The following is a 19,946-nucleotide window of genomic DNA, read 5'->3' as shown; positions in this document are numbered from 1 at the left end:
TAGAAAATATGTTTTTGAGTTGAATGTCATGATTTCGGTAGTTTGTTTTGTATACTGGTGATTAACAACAAGTATTTGGTCATAGGTAACCAAAAATTCTCAATCAAGTCAAGGAGAGAGAAAGCACAAATTCTGCTGCCCAGAGTCAGTCACTATAGATGGGGTGTAATACATCTTACCAGAACATGAACTTCTACGACACCAAAATAATATATTAGAATGCAGAAATGACAACAGCTCCAGGTATGAGGATTTGGCTTTCCTTACTGCAGGAGACAAGTGTTTGAGTGAAAACCGTACCTTCCCTTTGCACTGCTGTCTCTCAACTCATGTGGTGTACACCTTCCGGTTTGAGTGGTTTCTGGACACGTATTATTAATGATAAAAGAAACATGAAAGTAGCAGCTGTATTTCTTCAGCAAAGCAGCACAGGTCCATTTCCTAGTGAAATACGTTCACTTTTTCTAAAACAAGATTCCTCTACTTACAGTGAAAAAAATGAAACCGAAAGACTTGTTAGTACATACTAACTATAACAAACTGCTGTTAATCTGCATATAGCTGTATTTATTGAAACTACCCTCAGCATCATAACACTATTTAACCTCATCTTCATCTGCAATGGGAAGAAGTCATCATTCTTCTAAATAATTTTATGTCTAAGTTGACCCAATTAAAGGCATCATATGCTCCTTGCTTTGTTTGTATAATTAATATGTATAAACACTTTGCTTACCCTTAATCTCTAATTATGATAAACTACACATTTTCATTTTAGGCAAGCTTCTGCTCTAAGCTTTCTAAATCTCTTCTGAGTTATGAAGATAACTTTGGAAAATTGAGGGAATTAGTGGATAGGGTCCCTCTGAGAGACATGTTAATAGTGAAAAAGAAAACGGAGGGCTGGCAAGTCTGAGAAACTTGATAAAAAAAGCAGAAAGACAAATTCTGTTAAAAGAGAAAAAATAAGATGAACAAGGAGGAAAAATATCTTATATGGGTAAAAATTACATACAAAAACTGTGGTGAGCGAGATCATGCTTCCCCTTCCACTGCTCTGTGCATGAAGGAGCCCTTCCACACGCAGAAGGGGGCCTCAACTGCCCTAGTGGCATCATTTCTCCATTTTGATCTGGTGGCATAGACTGGGAGAGTTAGGGGAGAAGCAGGAAGGTTGAGGGTTGGGATGCCCACTGTTCTCTCTCCAGCCGCACAGTGCTTACCTGGAAAAAGTTAATACAGCCCTCATAGTTGTATTATCTTTTACACATAACCAACAGATCTCACCCTGCAGTCCTAGAGGCTTCTATGACAAAGTCACTCATAGCTTGGCTTCAATGAAGTTGCACTGCCAATGGGGTGCTGCTGGTGGCTAGAGCAGAGTGGAAGCAGCACAGGGTATCTGCATGATTTCTTGTGGGTTTGCTAGATTCCTCTTTTCTGGAATGTTGCCTCCCTGACCAGACAATATGGGAGAATTTCTGTGAGGGCTTCCTTGTGGAAACTCCCTTCCCATGTGGCTTTAGTCCATCCTATATTAAATTTTGCACTGTATGTATAAGAAATGAAAGATGGGTAGGTCAGAATGCATGACTATATAATGGTACGTAAGCCATAATAAAGGGAAGGGACAAATATCTTGATGTCACTGCCTTAGCTACAGGAGAAGGTGTGAAGAGAAGTCAGAGTGCTACAAATCTATTTAGAAATATAAAGTTAAGGGGAAAATATGTCCTCTAGTCAATAAAACAACCTGGCTGCAGGATATCAAAACTGCTTTTCATTCTTTCTTTTCTGTTTGAAAACTGAAGTTCCTGTTTCGTTAGATCTGGATGAGCTGATCAGCCTGAGGCAATGATAAAAGGAGGGGATAAGTGGTTGCTCAAGTTGATCTGTATAAACTAATTTCACTGTACCTATAACTAAATAATTAATCCCAACCTCTCATTCATAGCAGAAGCTTTATAACTCCAGTATGGCACAGGTTATTAATAACAAGCATCATTGCATCCTCGGGCCTACAACTTCCAATGTTACTGAGTTCTAGGAAGCCAAATTACCTTCTGTAGTTCTAATGCTAGATTTGCATGAATGCAATTAGGGAAAGCTCCAGTATCCATAACGGACATTGTCAGCAATGTTAAAGTTAAACGAGATAACATGCATACTGTGCTGTCACACACATCTTGATAATGAATGATTTTAGAGACTGCCATCAAGTTGTAATCAGATCAATAGGGTGCATGCAACTGATTGAAAGTGAAAGACACAAAGCCGCTCATAATGAAATATTCTTCCTTATAGGTATATTAAATGGCCATAGCTAATGTAAAAGTAACCATGATGTAAGAGATAAAAAGGATCAACTTCTCCCAAATTACTTTAATACCTCTGACAAAATACAGAGACCACTCAGATTTCAATAGTTGGTGGGTTTTGGAAAACTGTCAGTTCATCAAAGAGAGACATTAACATTTTGTGTATGCAGCCAACAACTAATACATCATTACCTATAGGATTTAAAAGGGGAAATATTTTGTGGTAATCAACATAAGTGGTGGTTTGGGGTGCAGGGTGCTTTTGTATGTTTCGTTGTTTTTAAACATAGTAATCGTCAGCAGTGGAGCCTTACTGGTCTAAAGAGCCCATCATTACTAGGCAAACTAATGATGAGCTTCAGCAGCATGAACAATATTAATCCAGGGGGTGTTTTGATAAATTTTAGTTCAACAACGGAGCCAGAAAATCACTAATTACAAAATGCTTAGAGAAATATTTATTATAAATATGTTAACTGCCAAACTTACCTAAAGGTACTTTGCCACTTCAAGTGAATCATGCTTTTGGCGAGTCTGCAAATGCCAGAGTAGCATATATAATTTGTTGCACTTCAATTACTTATAAGGAGGAAACAGACTTCATATTTCTCATTTCAGTGATTTTTTTTACAATCTGAGACTCACCTTAAAAAGTGTTTCCTTTTATTTTGCGGTGGTTCTTAAAAAGTTGCCCATGTATAAAAGCTAGGGGGAAAAAAAGGATTGCAACAGGTGTTGCAATGGAGTTAATGAACTCATCTCACCTCTGAGATCTGGGTTCATATCCAGACTGTAGGAGTCGCCATTTTCCAGCAGTTACCACACGGGAAGTAACAGATTTAAATGGTGGAGATCTGTGGTAATGGTGTGGTAACAGCTGCCAAATGATGACTCTTGTAATGGCTTCTACTGTACTTTTGTTCCATCAAGCTATTTCACACTTAATATTAAGGCCTTTATTCTTTTGACATGAAGCATCAAGACAAATCAGGCAAAACAAAAGAATCATAACTAAGTGAGAACCATGCCATTTTATTAGATTAGTATTATGAACTTGTGATACTAGACAATTTGGGGGGCGATTTTAACATAGGGCCTGATTCTCTGGGGTGATGCAAGACCTTCAGCTTACATTGGGAGTTGAGAGTGCTCAGCACTAGGCTATAATTTATCTTTAGTATCCTGTCTCGAATGGCTTATAAAATAAATAGCAACTGCCTTGTAATTCTTGGTTTTTGTTTATATGTGACCTAGCCACTCATAGACAGTTATAGCTAAACACCATGTTTTATGGATGCAATTATGTATAAAACATTTCCCAATATACTCTCAAATACATTTTTGCCTGTTGCTTAATTAGCAAGGTGTTCTCCACAAATATTAGAAAGATATATGGTGTACAAAATTTATTAGATACCTACTAATAAAAGGAAGTCAGCCTGTTGCTTACTAGTAGAGGGCGCTCTGAAAAGAATAATTGCACTTTTAATTTTTTCTTGTCATTCTTTCATGTGGTCTTAATCATTTGCTTATAGTTGGTTGAAACAAAAAGTTCTAATATTAATCAAGGTACTCTCCCTTACAGAATTTAAAGAGATGTACTCACCATGTACAATCAGGACATACTCTGTGCTGTTTTGGCCAATAGGGTTTGTTGCTTCACATCGATATGTGCCATTGTCCGTTTTGTTTAGGAAACTAATTCTTAGGTCCCTACCATTGACAACCATTCTCTCTGGGTCTGGTAGTTCTCCGCCATCCTTTGTCCACAATACTGGTTCCGGCCTATTGGATCCAAATCAACAAACTGTATCAGTTGTAAGTAACACATACTGTAGCATATAAAACACTCAGACAACAGCATTAGAGATAGGTGAGCAGAGGGAGGCACCATTTATCAGCTACCAAGGAATATCCATCAATTACTTGAATTTTTGGTATTGCATGTATATTGGACACCAAGCACTGTCTTCTAGATTACTTTGAAAGTGATACCGTCACATCAGCCAATCCATGTGTTCAAATGAGATGCCACTCCAGAGAGGGTGGTACTTATAATAATACACCTGCAACATTACTATGCAAAGGGTAGTCTGGGTAGGTAAGTGTGCCCCTAGTAAACTGGTACTACACCCACATGTTCAAAAATATAACCATAGCTGGTTATGATACACTAATCATAAAAACCCCAGTATGTTTGTCTTTCCCAATGGCTAAGTGACCCAGCAGCTCTTCATAAAGGGAAAGAAGGTAAGTCCCTGTGAGAATATGAAGGGTTGTCAGGACATTATGGGGAGTCATCAGATGAGGGAATGAGATACCACAAAGAATGTGAGGAGGGCATTTGGACATTCAAGTGAGTTATGACAAAATGATTCTGGAAGAAAATCTTAAGTTTGGAGAAGTGGTTGGATGTTCAAATTGCTTGGACAACACACATTAATCCCAAGTGGACTTTACTGTGTTTAGTGAGTTTCCTGAACCAACCATAACCATCTCTAATTGGCATGTTTTAATCTAAATTTGGTTTTGTAGAGAAGTTTTGCCAGAAGCCAAAATAAACCCCCCACCCCACCACCAACTCATATGTTAAAAGCATGACACTTCTATCATCACTAAACATTGGTAGTTTAGGAACAATTGTCCTACTTCTTGGAAAAAAGCAGTAATCATTAGCAAAGTTAGCAGAAATAAATGTTTCCCTAATGTTTTATCAGATGGACATAGCAAGGTTGGGTAATTATCTTCGCAAAGAGGCTGAGAAATCTAAATAGAGCAAAAGAGATTAAGATAATGTGGCCCTGTTAACATTTTTTCTTTAATTGCCACCATAGTACATCTTGAGAGTTGTAGTCCATCTAGGGACCTCAGCACCCAAAGGAGAAAGGGGACATGAGGTGCCTGAAATACAGCTGACAAGGCACCGTGGTGGCATTTTCTAATTGACTATTTCAGTTTTCAGCTGAAACTTTCAGTTTTTGATTCCATCCTAAGAAGCTGAAATTTCCCACAGGGGGAAAAGAAAAATGACCGATTTTTCAGCCTAAAATCACCTGTGTGGAATTGCAAACGAGGAGTTATAAATATCTTTATGATGGGCAAGTGTAGGGATGAGAGGTTTGCTTGCTGAATACTGAACAGCTAGAGACCAGATTTACCTGAGGATCTGAGATGCTAATCAATAAACCAAGATGTACCTCATAGACCATCCACCATGTTGAACATGCATCTGATTATATGAACCAAGTCTAAGGAAACAGACAAACCAGAGCAACGGTTACCATCCCAACCAAGATGGTAAGGAACAAAGCGGAAAGGAGAAACTGCAGGTTTGCATTCATTCCTAGCAACTTTCATGTTGCCATTTGATACCTGACTCCCCACTAGAGAGCATCCAGGCTGCCTACAGTAAGTGAGACATCCCTAATGATGAAGGTGTTTAAATATGCAGTCAGTTTCCACTTCTTCATGAATATCTGTGTGTGCAACATCATAGCTGTTTCCAAACCAATGAATTATGGTTGTGCTGATGATATTCAGTAAGTTTGTATGTTATAGGCCAAAGTCGACACTCCTTCACTCAGGTGAATACCTAGAGTGAACCCAATTAATCAAGAATCATTCCAAACTTGTACTTATGTACCTGGGAGCAGAATTTGGCCTTTTATGTTTTAATTTTCATGTCCATACATTTAGCTATATGACCAAATAATTAAGCAAAATAAAATAGCTGTTAGGAATTCAGCATTTAGGGATTGAGTTTTGCTGAGCACCACAAGGCCTAACTTTCAGAAAATCGCTGGGATTTACAAAGCCTAAAAGTTTGGCACCTCTCCTCCCTATAGGATGAATGGGGAGAGATAGGTGCCTATCTCCCCAAGAGGGTCACAGCTCGTCTTAACATTCTGCCATTGGCTAGTTTAGGTAGCTCCATGCTCAGCATGCTGCGTTTTGTGAATCCCATTTTTAGGCAACTAAGTCCAGGCTGCAGGGAGGCACCTATCTCTACAGCCATGAACCCTCTGCTGGAGTTAAGTGACTCTTGTAAGAAGTGATGATGATGGAGGAGCACCCTCATAACATTTAGTTCAGTGACTAGTGTACACTTCCAGGGTGTGGGAGATCCTCTGCATGAACAGGAGAAGGGATTTGCACAGGGATCTGCCACCTCTCAGGGGAATGCCCCAGCTTCTGGGTTATGGGATATTCTGAGGTGAGTCTCTCTCAGTTGCTCCTGTTGAACCTGTCCCACTTCTGATAAATAATTAAACAGTCACTGGGACAGAGAATGAGTGTGAGAATGATGCCATAGCCTGATGGGTAGGGCACTCACCTTGGAGGTGGGAGACTGAGTATTCAGTATCCCTACTCCAATGACTCTTTGACTATTTATCCAAAGCTCCACTCCCCTATTCTTTTTTTGTCAAGTTAGGTGGGCTCTGAGCATGCCTACCAGATTGGGCCCACAGGTGAGTTAGTTGGAGAAGCACCTATCTATCTTCCCCCAGTTCATGGATCATTAATGTGTATGCTCAGAAGCATAGGCACCAAGGGAACTTTTGCTGCAAAAACTTAGGCCCCAAATGAGTTTAGGTGCCTAGTGTTAGGTGGCAGATGGGGGGGGGGGGGGATTGTGAATAGCAGTGTCACCTAAATCTGGGACAGTAAGGTACGTAAATCCCATTATGAATCTACTCATAGACCCCCAGTTCAGCAAACCACTATTCAAGAAATCACCGAAATTCTTAACTTTAGACTTAAGCTTAAATCTTACTGGCTTTACTGAGGTTTAAGAACAGAAGCTATATTGCTTTCCTGAAAAGTGATGGATTTAAGCATAGGCTTAAGTACTTTGCTGAATTGTGGCTTCAGATCGGGCATATAAGAATACAATCCCATGAAGGGCAACGACATGATTTTCTTTAAGATTGCACTGCAAGTATAAGTGACATGATGTTTGCTGTCGTATACTATTGATCACTATGTTGATTTTTGTTTTAAACAACTTCTTCATGAAAATCTCCACCTAATTTAGTAGCAGGGGCATCATTTCAGAAACATTCTAGGGGTAGGGGCAATGTTGTGTCAGCATTCCCGCTTCTGCCTCCCCGCTGAGACTGCAGCTGCTCGTGGGGGCAGGAGGAGTTAGCGAGCTGATTTTATCCCGGAGTAAGGTGGGATGCTGGTCATATCCCGGGGAGTAAGAGGTGGGCTCTGGGAAGGGATTGGGGCCTGGCTTGCTCCACACAAGTTCAACCCAGGCTGCTGTTGCTGTTTTCTGTCCTGCCAGTGAGGAGAGCAGTGCTGATAAGCTGGCACTTAGGAGCTCTGGCCCATGCTGCCCCATTTCATAGCAGCCCTTTCAGGCCCAGGGCAGACACCTGGCAAGGAGCTATGAAAATTCAGGATAGGGAGTAGGACAAATGCCCCCTAACCCATAGCAAAGAGCATTTCCTGTTTCGTGGAACTTAAATGATTTGTGCTCTTTATGAGAAAATAAAGATTTTTTGGTATTAACCGTAGTAATTACTCTTGTGATAGTTTGCTGAAGTCTTGTTTAATATGATTTGGATTTACTATCCAGATCAACTGCTCAGTGGGACACTCATTCAAAAAAGCACTGGAGCACATGCTTAAATTCATCCTTATTCAGGAAATCACATAAGTATGTGCTTAATTTTAAGCACATGCTTAAGTACCATTGACTTTAATGGGTATTAAACATGTGCTTTAAGTGAAGTGCATGCTTCAGCACCCTTACTTAATGAGGAAACTAAATATACAGGGCCTAAATATACAAACAAATATATTTCTATCCCTTATGTTAATATACACAGTAATACAGGGAATTCTCGGACTTAACGACGCCTGACTTAGGTCGGATGTAACTTATGACGCTTTTCAATTGATTGCCTGTTTTGCCCCTACGATGCTTGTTTCACCCTTAGGTCGCTTGATTTGCATAAAGTTCGCTTGAAATCATTTCCTGGTTGCGTTATACTGGTATGGAGCTGGAAGGGGTCGCTTCTGATAGGCTTCGACGCAGCAAGGTAGCTTTTTGCTAATTGGGGTTGCCAATTATTTTTGATTGGCTGAGCCCGGGGCCGGGAGCCAATCAGAATGCTTGATCAGTGACTGGCTGAGGCTGGTTTTCGGAGCTTGTATTGCCGGCATTCTGAGCAGCATATGTGAGTTTATATGATTACTTGAATGCTGTTTACAAAATACAGTGTACAGTAAATACTTTGATGTTGCAACATTAGTCATCTATAATTCATTTAGTATAAAAATCTGGGTTATTGTGAGGAAAATAGCGTACCAATCCCCCCTTCATACCATTGATTCCTTTGGGAAAAGCGCTTTCATCTTACATCACAATTCTGAGGAATGAATTGTGTTTTAAGTCCAAGGACTCCCTGTATAATGGCCTTTATATGTAAATGACCAGCCTGTCCCAATATGTAAAGGAAAAGTGTGGAAATCTGATTTGTCATAATTTGCTAACAAAGTTTGATCAGTACAATTTTTTAATCACACTCCTCATTGCTTCTCATTTACTAATTTACTGAGAAGTTACATTCCCAAGAGCAGGAACTCCGAAGTGTTTCTGCCAGAATGTACATCACTGCTTTCATAAAATGCATTTTTAAGCAGTTTCTTTACAACAATAATTTACAGAAGTAAAAATCTTAATTTAAATTAGACAGAAAACCCATAGGACCACAAATAGCCATCAAGTGAATGCTTGGCTACATTTACCTCCAGGGACCTTATTATGTCTTAATAAATAGTGTTTATACAATTCATTAGAGAGCCAAGAGTGAATTATTATAATCTTGTATTGACGAGGTGGCTACATTTTTTTTTTATGTTGGATGATGTTCCAAGCAGAGGGACACTCTTTCCCAGTAAATACTTTGTGAGGGGGGAATATGCCCAATTTGAGGACACATTTAATATTCCATTGTATCAGACAAACATATACTCCCAATACTGTGCATATATAGAAAAAATATATAGGGTACTGTCAGGGTTCCCTCCCCACTCTGAACTCTAGGTTACAGATGTGGGGACCCGCATGAGAGACCCCCTAAGCTTATTTCTACCAGCTTAGGTTAAAAACTCCCCAAGGCACAAATTCTCCCTTGTAACTTGGATTAGGTAATATTGCCACCACCAAGCGATTTAGACAAACTCAGGGAAAGGACCACTTGGAGTTCTTACTCTCCCTTATTATCCCCCCCAAGCTCTGACACCCCCTTTCCTGGGGAGGCTTGAGAACAAACAAGATGAGCACAGACCAAACTCGGGTTTTTTTAGGACACTAAAAAAAACAAATCAGATTCTAAAAGAAACAGAACTTTATTAGAAAGAAAAAAGGTAAAATAAGCACCTCTGTAAATTTAGAATGGAAGATAATCTTACAGGGCAATCAGATTCAAAAACACAGAGGATTTCCCTCTGGGCCAAACTTTAAAGTTACAAAAAGAAAACCAGGAAAAACCTTCCTCTCAGCACAGAGAAAATCACAAGCCAAAACAAAAATAAGCTAATGCATTCCCTTGCTAGTACTTACTGATTCTAATGGAGTTGGATTGCTTGCTTTCTTGATCTATGTCCAACAAGCACACAGGACAGACAGACCAAAACCTTTCCCCCACCCCAGATTTGAAAGTATCTTGTCCCCTTATTGGTTCTTTTGGTTAGGTGCCAGCCAGGTTACCTGAGCTTCTTAACCCTTTACAGGTAAAAGCATTTTGTGCCTCTGGCCAGGAGGGATTTTATAGTACTATATACAGGAAGGTTGTTACCATTCCCTTTATATTTATGACAGGTACACTACATAATTTTAGCACATTTGAACAGGTTTGGGAATGAATTAGCTGATGTGATGTTGACCATGGCAATGTAGTTATTGTAGACCAGGACAAACAGTGTTCATCACTGTGCCAGCTACTTGTGATTACTTGCGCTACATTAATGGTTTAATCACAATTAACTGATATGATGCTGAGAACAATGTGTTCTAATGAACAATAGCCAAATACGGGGGGTGTAAATATGTCAGCTAACCCAGTGGTCCCCAAACTTTTCAGGGTCATGTCCCCCCTTACCCTGCCTGAGGCTGGGAGTGGGGCCGCGGTTTCGGGGCTGGGGGATTCAGACAGAGATAACGGGGCCAAGGCTGGAGCCGCAGCTGCAGGGAAGCCGGGGCCAGGTGCAGAGCTCCAGTTGGGCTGTGGTCAGGAGCCGAGGCCCTGGGTGTGGGGACAGGGCCCGACCAGAGCTGGGAACAGATTGGGGCTGGGTGGCGCAGTTTGGGGACCTCTGTTTTAACATTTTGTCATGTAGACAAGCCCGTACATGGTCCAAGGAATACTATACTTCTGATATCATTCATTTCAAGCTACTCTTTCAAGGTTTACAAACATCTGCAAAGACTGAAAGCTTTGCATTCAACAGTTACCTCATAAATGAATTCAACAGAAGACACCTTGTTTGTTATACATAGAGTAGATTCAATTAATATGACTGTATAAAAAAGGATTTTGTTTAAAGCAAAGCTAGGCGTATTTGCAACAAAATAACCAAGATACGATAAAGTATTAGATAAAGGAATATCATGGTCTAGGCCAGGGGTCGGCAACCTTTCAGAAGTGGTGTGCCGAGTCTTCATTTATTCACTTTAATTTAAGGTTTCGCGTGCCAGTAATACATTTTAATGTTTTTTTAGAAGGTCTCTCTCTATAAGTCTATATATTATATAACTAAACTATTGTCGTATGTAAACAAGGTTTTCAAAATGTTTAAGAAGTGTCATTTAAAATTCAATTAAAATGCTGATCTTATGCTGCCGGCCCGCTCAGCCCACTGCCAGCCTGTCTGAGTTGGAATGTCACACACTTCAAGCCAGGGTGTGCAGCAGAACCCCCAGCACCCATAGTTCCAGCACCTATGGATAGTAGGCTTGAATATTTTAGGATAAAATGTTGACAAATGCTTAAGCGTGAACTTGTCTTTGCAATGAATTGATGTATACGATAATTAGTTGAAATCATTAATGTACTAACCTAAACATCATTAGCGTAGGAGGTTAGATATGGACAAGGGAGGCTAAGCATTTGAATTAATATTCATGACAGTCCCTAGGCCATATAATAGGACAGACTATCATATAAGAGACAGATCTGGACCAAGAGATGCATTGGCCCTGCCAGAAACAGGCTGGACCTTAGTCTCTTACACCCAGATCCCCAAGGAAGGGTGCAAGTATATGAGCACAGTTACAAAATGTCACTGTAACTCTGTATTTATGCTGTCTTTTTATGTGGTTTGACGCTTTTCTGTCTTTACTAATTGTGCTAATAAAAGTGGTTAAAACTTTGCTTTGCCCTCAATGAACGTCACCGTTGTGCATACTGAGGTTCCCAACCAGATATTAAACTTAATAACCTTGATTCTGTTGTGCTGGACTAAAATCCTACAATCCCCCAGCTCTTTAAATTAGAATTAATTGGAAATCAATAATAATAACCACTAAATAATCGGATAACCGTGTACATGGACAAACAAAGATTACAGGTATTCTTACTTCAGGAGGCATTTGCAGTAAAGCCTGTTTGATCCAACATGTGCAATTGTGCAGACACAAAGCGAAGAGCTTTGTGATCTGAGCTCAGCATCTGCTATAATCAAGGTGCCTGTGAAGACCCTGAAATTGGCATCAGATCTAACTCCAGTGCCTGTACATAATCAGGACACAGGGCATCAGATCTGTTGAAACAAAAAGCCTATTAGGTTCTCATAGACTCAGACATTAAGGTCAGAAGGGACTATTATGATCATCTAGTCTGATCTCCTGCACAATGCAGGCCACAGAATCTCATCCACCCACTCCTGCACTAAACCTCTCACCTATGTCTGAGCTATTGAAGTCCTCAAATCATGGTTTAAAGACTTCAAGATGCAGAGAGTCCTCCAGCAAGTGACCCATGCCCCATGCTACAGAGGAAGGCAAAAAACCCCCAGGGCCTCTTCCAATCTGCCCTGGAGGAAAATTCCTTCCTTACCCAAATATGGCGATCAGCTGAACCCTGAGCATGTGGGCAAGATTCACCAGCCAGATACCCAGGAAAGAATTCTCTGTAGTAACTCAGATCCCACCCCATCTAACATCCCATCACAGGCCATTGGGCCTATTTACCATGAATAGTTAAAGATCAATTAATTGCCAAAATCATGTTATCCCATCATACCATCTCCTCCATAAACTTATCGAGTTTAATCTTGAAGCCAGACAGGTCTTTTGCCCCCACTGCTTCCCTTGGAAGGTCATTCCAGAACTTCACTCCCTGGGGATTGGTCTTGCTTTGAGCAGGGGGTTGGGGACTAGATGACCTCCTGAGGTCCCTTCCAACCCTGATATTCTATGATGGTTAGAAACCTTCGTCTAATTTCAAGTCTAAATTTCCCGATGGCCAGTTTATATCCATTTGTTCTTGTGTCCACATTGGTACTGAGCTTAAATAATTCCTCTCCCTCTCCGGTATTTATCCCTCTGATATATTTATAGAGAGCAATCCTATCTCCCCTCAGCCTTCTTTTGGTTAGGCTAAACAAGACAAGCTCCTTAAGCCTCCTTTCATAAGACAGGTTTTCCATTCCTTGGATCATCCTAGTAGCCCTTCTCTGTACCTGTTCCAGTTTGAATTCATCCTTCTTAAACATGGGAGACCAGAACTGCACACAGTATTCCAGATGAAGTCTCACCAGTGCCTTGTATAACAGTACTAACACCTCCTTATCTCTACTGGAAATACCTCGCCTGATGCATCCCAAGACCGCATTAGCTTTTTTCATGGCCATATCACATTGGCAGCTCACAGTAATCCTGTGATCAACGAATACTCCAAGGTCCTTCTCCTCCTCCATTACTTCTAATTGATGCGTCCCCAGCTTATAACCAAAATTCTTGTTAATAATCCCTAAATGCATGACCTTACACTTCTCACTATTAAATTTCATCCTATTACTATTACTCCAGTTTACAAGGTCATCCAGATCCTCCTGTATGATATCCCAGTCCTTCTCTAAGTTGGCAATACCTCCCAGCTTTGTATCATCCACAAACTTTATTAGCACACTCACACTTTTTAGGCCGAGGTCAGTAATAAAAAGATTCAATAAGATTGGTCCCAAAACCGATCCCTGAGGAACTCCATTGGTAACCTCCCTCCAGCCTGATAGTTCATCTTTCAATATGACCTGCGGTAGTCTCCCTTTTAACCAATTCCTTATCCACCTTTCAATTTTCATATTGATCCCCATCTTTTCCAATTTAGCTAATAATTCCCTATGTGGGAACACCTTACTGAAATCTAGATAAATTAGATCCACTGCATTTTCTTTGTCTAAAAAATCTGTTACTTTCTCAAAAAAGGAGATCAATCTGGTTTGGCATGATCTATCTTTTGTAAAACTGGCACCAGATTCAAGGGCACAGCCACATGAGAGGCCATCTGATTTGTCTGTTGCAGCAATGAAGATGATGGTTAAGGAAAGGATGGCCACTGTCATTAGGTCCAGAACCCAGAGGGATTCCAGACTTAAAGTAAAAGCAGTCTACTGGGAGAAATTTAAACAAAATACTATGCCACCAGTTTCAAAGACAAGAATGCTTCCTGGTTCTGGTAGTATCTCTGATCACATCAATTACAGCTCCGAGGCTGGATCCGCATTCAGAGGCGAAGCAAAATAGACCTAAACAACTCAGAGGCACTGACTCCAAAGATGGGATATACTCCTGGATATAGAGTCCTTATCCTGGTTATGAAATGGCACCAGAGAGTGTACAGTGGCAAGAGTTGCCTTCTTGGGCTGCATGACCCTACTGGCATACATCAAGGGAATTTACGGAGTCTCCTATGTGCGGTATTGAACCTCGCCCCGCCACACACACACACACATGCCTTAGCAAGGATCAAGGTTGCTTTCAAACAACAGATCTGAGCTTCCCAGACCAGTCTCCCTGTCCTGCCTTCAGGGATTATCCTCCTACAGTGATCCCGATACTCAATCCAAAGAGGAAAAGAGAGTTAGCCGTACAGAGGAGTTGCCAGCAACTAGAGACCGACTCATCTCCTAATAAAAATGTCAGAATAACTTCTGCTTCCTCTCCTCCAGAGTACGTTCTGCAATTTCATGAAATGGTAGATGGCAGTGACTTCACAACTTCACCCTCTGTGGCAATGAAAGAATCCCCCTATCCAGTTTGACATTTTTGGGGCCCCTTCCAGGAGTAAAGTTTCTTTGCCCATATTGAATGGATTGTTGCAACCTGCCAAATCTTTTTAGTATAGCCTAGCTTCTTATTAGTCCATTTCCAAAAAAGGCTGATATATACCTTATGAGGCTTTTTCTTATTTTTATATGCATCCCAGCCCTAACTCTTTAATTATAGCAGCTGCTATCAAGAAGATATAGACATGAACAAGCACATTCCACCCCACATGACATGGAGGATAAAAAAGGGGATGCAATAAGAAGAAAAGTGTTTACTTTGTCCTCCCTTGGTATTAGGGTAGCCAACTATCAGGTGGTTCACCTATAGGAAAGATGACCTAGTACTAGCTGAAGATCAACATAAAGGATAATGCCATTTTAACAGAGGTCCAGAACATAGAAAAACATGGTTTTAGGGCTTAATTTGATGCTTTGATTCTTTGGTCAGAGCAGTAGTATATGCTATTACTTTAAGAAGGCATGCCTGTGGTTTAGTTCATCTAAAGAAACTAAATTTAAAGTAGAGGACCTCTCCATTGAAGGGTTGATTTATTTAATAATAAAACAGACAAGCTTTGGAGAAGCTAAAGAATATGGGGTCTAATGCAAAACCCCTTGCTTAATTCTTTCTGGCAGGAGTAGAAATTCTGCCTCTGCATTTAGCTACCACAGGTAATTTTACCCTCCATTGTCTTCCTCAGACTATTTTTCTCAGAGGCAACAGTTAAGCCAGTGGGAAGTCTTTTTTGTCCACACACAAAAGGAAACACTCTTCCTTATCTTTTGGGACACTTAGGCTTCAATTCTGGACTAAGTGTTAGGAGCTCCAAATCAATTTATACCAGTCCTCCCCACCCTTTAATGGGGAACAAGCTGCCTCACTTTATCAACAAATGTAAAGTGAAGTTCTAGAAAAAAGGGTATAATTCAATACCCTGTCTTCATCCAACCTTCCCTATTCGGGGATCCCTCTCAGGAGAGCATGCCAGAGATGCAGTCCTCCTACTCCCAGGAGCTATAGAAGAGGTTTTGAGAGAATTCTGGGATTGGAGTTTTTTATTCAAGACACTTCCTCATAATAAAGAGCAACACTGGACTTCATCCAATTCTATATTTAAGAAAGCTCAAAAGCTCAACACCTTTACCAGAAAATTCTAATTCCACTTGTTGAAACTAGCGTCCATTATTGTCTTCCTCTCTTCCCTAGATTGATTAGCAGCTCTTGATCACAAGGATGCTTGTTTTCATATAGCTATAAGACCAAGCAGGGCTTTGGAGCTGTGCTCTGACTCCAGTCCAGCTCCAGGCAAAAACCTACAGTTCCACTGCTCCGGAGCTGCTCTGCATTCCGGCTCCGGGCTCTGCTCCAAAGCCCTGGGACCAAGTCATCAGAAATACCTCCATTTTATGGTGGGCCAGAGACATTTTCAATACAGGAGGTCCAGAGGCTCTAGAAAGTACCTCTCAGCAGTAGCAGCTCATTTAAGGCAGCAGGGCTTGTTCATCTAATTATATTGAGGTGGCTGGATGCTAAAACTGACAAGGGACATTCAGTATACAATACCCCTCTCCAAAGACCTGGGTCTTAATAAACATGACTACTTTACATTTATGTCCCACTCAGAGGGTCCCATTCATAGGAGCAATTCAAGACTCAGATCTGCCAGAAAAGCTCTGTCCTGCAGACAGATTTCCAAGACTTCACACAACTATAAGGATACTGCATGAACAGTATACTGAGTAGGCAGTGATGTATTTTTCTAGAGCTTATGAACTTAATGGCACCAGAAGTGTGTATTACAGCATCACTTACCTCAGAATGAGGATTCTATAGCACTGGTTGGCAGTAAACTACAGATCCAGTAGAGTAAGAGTGCAGAAAATTACACCAGAGAATGTACTGAATTCCTTGTCATGGTGGACTCAGAGCAAATACTCTAAGAGGGAAATTATTCAATTATCCAGCTACATCAATGACAATCGCTTTGGAAGCATTCAGCAATGGCTGGGGAGGTCGTTTAAACTCTTTAAGTTTGAGGACATTGGAACTCTCAGGAGAAGATATTTCCTATAAATTTATTAGAGCTGAGGGAGGTTTATCTGGCTCTCAGATCTTTTCTTCTTCGTATCAAAGGAAAGGTAGTTCACGTGGCAATGGACAATACAACTGACATGTACTAGGTCAACAAGTCAGGAGGAGCTCACTTGTCCCAGTTATATAGTGAAGCAATCAAGTTATAGAATTGGATGTATAACATTTATGCCTTCCTTTCTTGACTGGTGCAGAGCTACTATGACTTGGCAGATCAACTGAACAGAGATATAACACAGGTACATGAGTGGTCAATAAATAAAAAAAGGGATACGCAAGATCTTCAACATCTGACGTCTTCCTGATATAGACCTATGAGTTGTGACTGCCTGCAAAAAGTGTTGCCTATCATCTTCAAGGGTAGGATAAGACATTAATTCCATATTGGCTATCTTTCTGCTGAACTGGGGAAAGGGTCTGCTGTACGCTTTTCCCCCTTCCCATTGATACACAAGATAGTAAGGAAAATCAGACAGGACAGATTGAGAATTACTGTAATTGCTTCAGCTTGGCTGAGGCCACAGTGGTACATGGACCCACTTCAGTTGTTGAAGGACATTTACAGGGTGCTCCCAATATTACTATTGTTACTATAATAATACAATAATGTATTACTATACAATACTAATATTGTTGCAGCAGTATGGCAAGATTTTGCATCCAGATCCTATGTCTCTGTATTTAATGGTGTGGACTACAGGATATTAGTAAACCCTGAAAAATCTTGTTCTTTGGATGTTCAGCAAGTGCTATCTAACACTAGAAAACAATTAGAAAATGTTACCTTCCTAAGTGGTTGAGGTTTGTGAACTGGATTGCACAACAAAACAGATCATCCAGAACAGACTTTAATTCAATGTATTCTGTAACACTTACTCTACCTTAAAGACTAAGGATCGTATTCTTTGCTAAAGTTCCACTTAGCGGCTATATTGGCTTATCATGATTTGATAGATAATGTATCAATGTTTACACATCATATAGTTAAAAAGTTCATGAAGGGACTTTCAAATCTGTACCCATTGGTATAAGACCCTGTATCAGCATGGGATCTCAGTTTAGCTTTAGCACAACTCAAAGCTGCCATTTAAGCCCTTAGCAGAGAGTTGACTATTTCATCTGTCTATTATAGTTGCCTTTATAATTGCTATAATGTCAGCCAGGATAGATACTGAATTACATGCCCTCTTGGTGTGCCTACCCTTCACTATTTTTCATAGAGACAAGATAGTTCTGAATCCTGACCTTGGGTTTCTGACCTAAAATAGTGTCAGAATTCCATGTGATTCAAACCATAAATCTACCAGTTTTCTACCCTAGACCACATGGTAATAGGAGGGACTCCACTTTACATAATTTAGATGCTAAAAGAGCATGTGTATCAAATGTGTATCTGTTGTGACGGGGCAAGGCCAGATGGCTATAGAAAAGTAGTGGGAAATAGATATATTAGCTCCAGGCTAAACAAATCCCTGGTACCAGGATAAGTGAAATGGTAGCTGCTCCAGGAATTAAGACACCTGGGGCCAATTAAGAGCTTTCCAGAAGGCAGGGAGAATGCTAGGTTGATTGGGACACCTGAAGCCAATCGGGGGCTGGCTGAAACTAGTTAAAAGCCTCCCAGCCAGTCAAGTGGGGGTGCCTGTCAGGAGCTGTGGAAGGAAGTTGCGCTGTTGGAGAGGCTGAGTAGTACACACCATGTCAGGCACAAGGAAGGAGGCCCTGAGGTAAGGGTGAAGTGGAGCTTGAGGAAGTGAGGGCTGCTGTGGGGGAAGTAGCCCAGGGAATTGTACATGTCATGTTTCTAAAAGGTCAGCTACCATAGCTGATACTATTAGGGTCCCTGAGCTGGAGCCTGGAGTAGAGGGTGGGCCCAGGCTTCCCACCACCACCACCTTTCCCCCTGATTAATCACTGAGACTGGGAGACAACAGAGAGTGTGGAAGGAAGGATAACTTCTCCTCACCTCCCTCACTGGCTTCTGATGAAAATGGCTCAGTAGACTGTGATCCTTGTCTCTAGAGAAAGAAGGGTTACATGGAGGGTCACAGTGAGCCTCTGAGGCTAGTGAAATCCACCAGGAAATGCGGGATCCATGGAGGCAAGGACAGAGCTTTGTCACAAGGGATTTTGTAAAAATCCACTAATTTGATTCTCTCTTATGCCCAAAATAATAAGAGCCAGCAGTATAATCTCAAACCATTTCCAAATGGGTTGAACAGTACATTCTGGAAAGTTATAAACTAGCAGCTCTCAGGGTATTAAATCAAATTCTACTAGGGCAATGGCTATGTCCTTAGCTTAACTCAGATATGTTCCAGTTCAGGAAATATATAGGACTGCCACCTGGAATTCTGAATCATTCTGCTTTAGATCCAGCAGCTAGAGCTGATGCTCAGTTTGGAAGGGTTTGTTGTACTTCTAACACTATTTAATTAGGACACTGAGTACCTTCTCCAGGATTGGATTACTGCTTGCCAAACCATCCCTTGAGACTATGCATGAAGAAATTGAGGTTACTTGTAACAGAGTTCTTTAAGATGGACTCTGCATACTCACACTCCTCACCCAACTTCCCCTTTTCCTCAGAGTCCTAATAAGCAGGGATCCTAGAAATCTGGTTACCATAGAAAAATGCTAAATTGGCATTTTTCTAGAGAATCTTTAGTTTTCACATTTTGTGAAAAAATAAGAACATACATTAACTACATTTTAATGACCATATGAGTGTCACTCAATGCACACAACTTCCACCTCATGTTGATTTTTGAATTAGCTTTAAAATTACATAAACATACTCCAATAGACTACTTTCGGTATATAGGGGTCCATGTTTTAATGCCTGTGAAATTTCACTTCAGCCTCTGGGACTAACTCAGAGTAATGTTAATATAAAAGCAACTTTCACTTTATTTTTTGTGCATTAAAAAAACCATTTTCTGAAAATACAGACAGAAATATTTGGCATATGTAAGGAATACAAATTGCAATTCTATTAATTTTATTTTATCATAATGATTGATGTCACTGGCGGGTTTTGAACTTGCTTAAAAAAATTTAAATATTTCAATAAAACATTGTGTTCAGCTAATACCTATATATATTGTGGCGAGGGAAACTAAGTTCAGTGTGTCATTTTAATCGCTGAAAATGCAGATTTTTTTTTTAGTGGATAATTTTGTTTTTAATCACAGAAAACTAGGATCCCTGCTAATAAGCAAAATCTCCGAGGCAGCGGTGGAAAGTGCTGTGGC

At 40.5% G+C, this 19,946-nt stretch overlaps 1 protein-coding gene across 2 annotated transcripts in view; it reads right to left on the bottom strand.

Moving 5' to 3' along the window:
- Positions 1 to 19,946, bottom strand: part of CADM2 (cell adhesion molecule 2) — a 164,068-nt gene that overhangs the window by 80,993 nt on the left and 63,129 nt on the right. For both annotated transcript variants that reach the window (XM_077807278.1, XM_077807279.1), the window contains exon 5: positions 3,925 to 4,103. In XM_077807278.1, coding sequence (XP_077663404.1) covers positions 3,925 to 4,103 — 179 coding nt within the window. The remainder of the gene's footprint in view (positions 1 to 3,924; positions 4,104 to 19,946) is intronic.

The sequence above is a fragment of the Eretmochelys imbricata genome, chromosome 1, assembly GCF_965152235.1.
Source record: "Eretmochelys imbricata isolate rEreImb1 chromosome 1, rEreImb1.hap1, whole genome shotgun sequence".
Lineage (NCBI taxonomy): Eukaryota > Metazoa > Chordata > Testudines > Cheloniidae > Eretmochelys > Eretmochelys imbricata.
This window is presented reverse-complemented; position numbering and strand designations above follow the sequence as displayed.